This window comes from Psammomys obesus, unplaced genomic scaffold (assembly GCF_907164565.1).
Source record: "Psammomys obesus unplaced genomic scaffold, mPsaObe1.curated_primary_1811, whole genome shotgun sequence".
NCBI classification, from domain to species: domain Eukaryota; kingdom Metazoa; phylum Chordata; class Mammalia; order Rodentia; family Muridae; genus Psammomys; species Psammomys obesus.
Window position 1 is genome coordinate 2,110,011 of NW_026596466.1, and position 6,648 is coordinate 2,116,658.

At 54.9% G+C, this 6,648-nt stretch overlaps 1 protein-coding gene across 6 annotated transcripts in view; it reads left to right on the forward strand.

Moving 5' to 3' along the window:
- The window catches only part of Tnrc18 (trinucleotide repeat containing 18), an 84,919-nt gene that overhangs the window by 71,403 nt on the left and 6,868 nt on the right, over window positions 1-6,648 (forward strand). For all 6 annotated transcript variants that reach the window (XM_055598470.1, XM_055598469.1, XM_055598472.1 and 3 more), the window contains 4 exons: window positions 942-1,059; window positions 1,486-1,561; window positions 1,676-1,784; window positions 6,155-6,271. In XM_055598470.1, the coding sequence (XP_055454445.1) occupies window positions 942-1,059; window positions 1,486-1,561; window positions 1,676-1,784; window positions 6,155-6,271 (420 nt within the window). The remainder of the gene's footprint in view (window positions 1-941; window positions 1,060-1,485; window positions 1,562-1,675; window positions 1,785-6,154; window positions 6,272-6,648) is intronic.

Below are 6,648 nucleotides of genomic sequence, written 5' to 3' on the forward strand. Positions count from 1 at the left end.
ATCTATCTATCTATCTATCTATCTATCTATCTATCTATCTATCTATCTATCTATCTAATCTTAAGCTTCACAGACTGAGCTAGATCTTCAGCCATTCTAGGCATGTAATTTTGGACAATTACTTGTTCTTGGTTTCTAGGCAGGCTGTCTCTTGTGGAACCATACATCCAGCCCCTCACTGGGATATTCTAGGCAGGGGCTCTACCACCAAGCCACACCCCAGCCCCTCACTGGGGGATTCTAGGCAGGAGCTCTATCACTGAGCCACACCCCAGCCCCTCACTGGGGGTAGGCAGGAGCTCTACCACTGAGCCACACCCCAGCCCCTCACTGGGGCATTCTAGGCAGGTGCTCTACCACTGAGCCATACCCTCAGCCTTTTAACTTTGAGAGTGAATTTCACTAAGTTGCCTCTGCTGGCCTTGAGCTCACTGTGTAGCTCAGGCTGGCCACACACCTTAGTCTTAATGTCTCTTCTGTCATTGGGATGGCAGGCTACCACCACGCACCCAGTTGGGTCTTTTTCATACCTGCCAAGGACAGGGACCAGGTGTAAGGTCTCCTGGAGAAGAAAAAGGGGAGAAACTGGGATGGGCAGTCTGCGGGGTATGGGGCTCAGGTGGAGAAGGACAGCGTTCTAGGGACATGGCAGGGGCACGGTGTTGGAAGAAGGCACCTTAGCATCCACTGATGGGCTTCACAGCCCTGGACCTCGAGAGTTTTGATTTGTGGGGAGAATTTGTTACTCCCGGCTTCTCACTCACCTGAGACGAAAGGAGGACCGTCCATCCCCCACCCCAAGGCATTTGGGACACAGTGTATCTGGAGACAGTCCCAAGGCCTTCATCTCCTGGAGGGGCTGGCAGAGTCACTGGGTGGGCCTGGCCCGCCTGCTCCTGGACACCCTGTGAGTGTGCCCGGCTCCTGCCCGCCCTCTGCAGCCCCCCGCTCATGCATCATTGACAAGGACGAGCTGAAGGACGGCCTGCGCGTGCTGATCCCCATGGACGACAAGCTGCTGTACGCGGGCCACGTGCAGACTGTGCACTCTCCAGACATGTGAGTGGGCAGCCTCCGCACCCGCTCCCGTCCGGGGCCCTCCGGCAGGTTCTACTCCCCTCGATGAGACGTGGGGTCCTCTGGGGAGCAGCTGAGGCCAGTAGTTGAGAGTTCCCCCGAAGTAGGCCCCACTTCTGCTGGGCGGAGCTAGGCCTCGTGGGGCCCCGCAGGAAGCCGGTGAGGGAGGCGTGTGGCCCTCCTTTGGAAGGAGGGGTCTGGCTGGGCAGGCTCTCTAGCCCCTGCAGTCTGCGAGTGAGGAAGAGCGAGAGCAGTCCAGTTTAGAGTAGGCTAACAGACATTGAACCCAGCGCTGACTCCCTTGGTCCGGGCGGCCGAGGTGGCCCTGCTGGGTGCGGGCAGTGTTCAGTCTCCTGAAGGGTGTTGTCTGGCCACTGCCCCGTTACACACGTGCCCCCCACCTTGCAGATACCGTGTGGTGGTGGAAGGCGAGCGTGGAAACCGTCCCCACATCTACTGCCTAGAGCAACTTCTGCAGGAAGCAGTGAGTGGCAGGGAGGGGAGGAGAGGGGAGGGGGGCCTCCAGGGCCGGGCCCGAGCTCCGCTCTTGGTCACTGCCTTCCCAGTCACCTCCGACCTTCCGTCTGTACCCTGCTAGATCATAGACGTGCGGCCAGCCTCCACCCGCTTCCTGCCCCAGGGGACCCGGATCGCGGCCTACTGGAGCCAGCAGTACCGCTGCCTGTACCCAGGCACGGTGGTCCGAGGTGAGACACCTCTCCCCCAGCTCCTGATACGCCTGTGCGTCTGGTCACTGGGACCACTGAGACCCGCTGGGTTAACTGTAGAGGCTGGTTAGAGTGACTGAACTCCAGGCGGGCTTTCTGGTGCGGCCTGACCTGGGTGCTCTCTGGGTGAAGTCAGGACTCGGGCATGCCTTCTGACCTTGCAGTCTTGTCTGTATGCTGGCTGCACCCCAGCTTCTTGGGAAGCTGTCAGCGGAGAACGGCTCACTGTCCTGGTGGCCCGCCTAGGTCAGGGGGTGCCCTGTGTTGCCCTGCCGCCTCAGCGGGCACGGTGCTCACCTGGCCCTTGGCTCTGTTGACTCTGGGCAAAGTGGAACCTCATAGCAGTGCAATCATGTGCGGCCAACCGTGGTGGCGTGAAGCATGATTAACATCATGTTCACACGATAAACAGGAAGCAGAGAGTTGGGGGGGCACCAGACACCAGGTGCAACCTTCAAAAGGACCTATGACCTATGACCTGCTACCAGTTAGGCCCCTAAACTGAAGGTTTCTACCCAATATTAGCACAGACTGCTGGGCCTGAGTAGTCACATGGGAAAGCTGGGATGTTGTGACTCCTACAGAGACTGGAAGTCACGCAGACAAAAAAAATAAATAGGGTAGGGGTGGCGTGATGGCCGGGAGGCTAAGAATGCTTGCTTCAAAACCATGAAAACCAAGTTCAGGTCCCACCCACCCACTGTCTCGTCTCCCTTCCCTCTCTTCCCCCTCCCCGTAACAACTCCAGCTCTTCAGACTGTGAAGGCAGGAGGATCACTGGGGCTTGCTGCCTTCTAGCCTTACAGAAAACGTGAGCCCCTGGTTTCAAGGAGAAACCCTGCCTTGAAGGAATGAATGATAGGCTGGGAATGCTAGGCAAGGATGCGTGATGCCCTCTGCTGGCCTCTGCATCCACACACACCTGTGCTCAGTCACTCACACAGACACGCGCAAAGCGGAGACATACATATTTTAAAGCCAAAGGAGTAAACAGGTTCCTGGCTGGAGAGATGGCCTGGGTGGGTACAGGTGCTTGCTGGCCTTACAGCATCCACATGGCAGCTCACGCTGGCACTCCGGCTCGGAGGATCTGGCGCCCTCCTCTGACCCACATGGGTTCCTGCGTGCACATGGTACACAGACTTACACAGGGCATACACACATACACCTACGTAAACATGGGTAAGTCTTGGGGCTGGGGGCAGGGCTCAGCGTTTAGCAGCACTGGCTGCTCTTCCAGAGGACCTGAGTTCAATTCCAAGTACCCACATGGCAGCTCACAACTGCCTGAGATCCAGCTCCATGTGATTTGGCGCCATCACACAGACATGCATGCAGGCAAAACACCAACACACATAAAATAAATAAATCATTTTTTAAAAAGCAAACAAACCAAAAACCAAACAAGGCTTAACAGGGAAATAAATGGGTACCCAGAAGATAAATAGTGGGGATGTCAGACAAAGCGAAGTGGATACTCGAGCAGTTCAGGGCTTAGTGATTCCAAAACCAACCTGCCTGGGGACGTGGATGTTGGTTGGACCAAAAGGCCAAGCACAACGCATCCCTTAGCTACCTCACATTTTACACACCAGGAGACTGAATACCGCTCAACAACAACAGGTGCCCCGTGTGGTCTAAGCCACGATTGAGCATCCCCCAGAAATGATGTTGCCATAGCAAACGTTTACCTGGGAGTCTGGTATTCCGAGACTTCCTGTCTTCCCGTGTCATGTAGGGGTAGGTGCTCTCCAGGCTGTCTCAGGGGGCCTCTTGCAGTTTTAGAGCTGAGCCTGGCCAGCCTGCTAAGGGTGGGTCCTTCTGGTCTCTTCTGTTTGGCATTCTGTGTCTCGCATTCGTGGTTCATTTTCACAGATCTTTCAGTAGCTTGTGTGTTTGGAGACATGGGCTCGAGTAGCCCAGGCTAGATTTAAACCCTCTATGAGGCAGTGAGGACTCTGAACTTCTGGCCCTACCTTCCTGCAGCTTCTAAGCGCTGTGCACATGGGCCCTCTCACTGAGTGAATGCAGTGCCAGGGATAAGACCAGAGACGTGTGTGTCCCTGGCAGGCACAGCACCAGCTGAGCCACACCCCAGCCTCCTGTAGTTTTCTGAGACAGACTCCACACGTGGTAAGTTTATCGGGTCCTCTGTGTTGCCATCTGCTTAGTCTCCCCTTACTTAGAGACAGTAGAGATTCCACACTGGAAATAATTTACCTCTTTTGTTTGTTTGTTTGTTTGTTGAGACAGGGTTTCTCTGTGTAGCTCTGGCTGTCCTAGAACTTGGTCTGTAGACCAGGCTGGCCTCTAACTAGATCCACCTGCCTCTGCCTCTGCCTCTGCCTCTGCCTCTCAGATGCTGGGATTAAATCATGTATCACTATCGCCCTGGCTTCTCCATACCTTTTCAAAGTCAGCCTAGAACTAGCTGTGTAAACCAGATTGGCCTCGAACTCACGGAGATCTGTTTGCTCCTGCCCCCAAGTGCTGAGACTAAAGGTGTGTGCCATGATGCCTGGCTACATTTGTTTTCTATAGATTTGGCAAATTCACCACATTATAATTCCCAATCTGGGCGCTGAGGAGATGGCACAGTGGGTAAAACAGTTTCTGTGCAAGTGTGAGGACCTGAACTCAGAAGCCCAGCACCCGTGTAAATGCCAGGAGAGCATGTCTCCTTAGGATTGCCAACACGTAGAAGACAGACGTGGGATCCCAAAGCAAACCACCTAGCAGATTAGCGGAGTCAGCGAGATCTGGGTTCAGTTGGGAGAACTTGCTTCAGTCTGAGGTGGAGAGCGATGGAGGATACCCAGCGTCACCTGCTGGCTTGCCCGCGTGTGCACACATGTGAGCTTGTACCTGCCTGCACACACACTAAAAATGTAATTCCTAAGCCTTTGTCGGAGGCTCATTTTGTTACTCTTTCTATAGAGCTGTTTAGTCCTCTTGTTTCTACTTTTTCGTCGTGTTTGTGTGTGTGTGTGTGTGTGTGCGTGTGTGCCCGCACACGCGTGTACACAGGCATGAAATCTGCACATGCCAGGGCACTCATGTGGAAGTCCAGATGGCTTTCGGGCGTGTGCTCTCCACCCCCGCTGTGCGGGCTCCCGGGAAGCAGCTTGTTTCTTCAGGTTTGTCAGCAGTGTGCTCACCCGCCATACCTTCCTGCCAGGCCTGGCTCTGAGTGTCTGATCCTCCGGCCTCAGGCTCTGAGTTCTGGGATTATAGGCACGTGTACACCGCTGCTCACGCCTTGACTCTGCGCTGCCTTGAGGGTTGATTTTTTAAGGAAATCTTTGCTCCACCAGGACATCTGATTTTGGAGAATCTCACTGAGAGCGTTTTGTTCGTTTGTTGATTCCTTCGGCTCCTTTTTCCTTTCATGCCCCCTCCTGGTCTGGGTTAGTTTTCTTCTTCCTCTCACTGGCGATTGTCCTGGCATCTTGGTCTATCCTTGGGGAAGAGAGAGATTGAAGCGCCAGACTGGAGCTCCTCGGGCTGGTGGGTGGGCAGAGGCTTCTGTTGGGGATTCCCCAACACTGGTATGTGAAGGTCCTTCCTCCTAACGGGTCGGTACCACAAGGCCCGTGTCTTTGGGGATTTGGACTAAGCATTTGCATATTGGAAGGGGCTGGTGTGTCTCCATGTTCAGTATACAGATGTAGCTAGTGCCCTTCAGTCTATAACTGTGCAGATCTTTGCACTCATCCTGCATATACTGACCCCTTCCCTTCCTCAGCTATTGGGGTCTTCCTGCATTGGTGGCCTTGCTTTCACCTCCTTCTGTTAGAACAGAAAAGCCAAATCTAAAATCATCCAGACTTGCTGGCACAGGCCTCCTCCCACAGGTACACAGCTGAGGCAGGAGGATCACAAGGTCAAGGCTTCCCTGGGCTATAGAGTGAGTTCAAGGCCAGCCTGGGCAGCTTAAGTGAGGTTCTGTCTCAAAAACTGAAGGTGAAAATGGGTTTGGAGATTGGGCTTGACGGTAGAGCCTGTGGCATGCACAGGGTCTGACTCCAACTGCTATCCATTATGACTCTGTCCCTGTGGAATGTTCTGGAATGTTGACACAGGCCCACTTCATGTCTTCGAGATTCAGAGCTGATGTACTTGGTAATGCTTTTCTGAGTGGCTTAGGGGAGGGTCTTGTGTATGAGCAAGCCCAGATATGTGTATGACCAGTCATTACCTCGGAAAGCGTAAGACACAGGGCCAGATATGAGAGAGCTGGCAGGGCCCTCCTCTGCCCTTGACCCATGTGGCCCTTAATGCCCACGCCTGCGTACACACCGCTGGGTCTCACAGCCCTCAGAGCCTCCTTGGCGTGCCCTTTCCCCCAGGGCTGCTGGACATGGAAGACGACGGAGACCTGATTACTGTGGAGTTTGATGACGGCGACACCGGCAGAATCCCGCTCTCACACATCCGCCTCCTGCCACCTGACTATAAAATCCAGTGTGAGCGATGAACCTGTGGCACGGGGGGAGGGAGGGCATCCTTGAAAACCCCAGCTGGGCCACACACACCCAAGCTCCTGTCTGGCTGCCTACCCAGCAGCGCATCCTACCTGCTCAGGGTTGCCTGCGTCCCCGCCACATGTCCCTGGGCGCAGTTTGGTTCTCTCTTCTTTATTTACATCCCTGGGATACAACGCAGGGCCCTGTACAAGCTAGGCACTCGCTCTACCACTGAGGCACGCCCCAGCCCCTCACTGGGGGACTCTAGGCACTCTCTCTACCACTGAGCCATACCCCAGCCCCTCACTGGGGGATTCTAGGCAGGAGCTCTACCACTGAGCCATACCCCAGTCCCTCTCTGGGGGATTCTAGGCAGG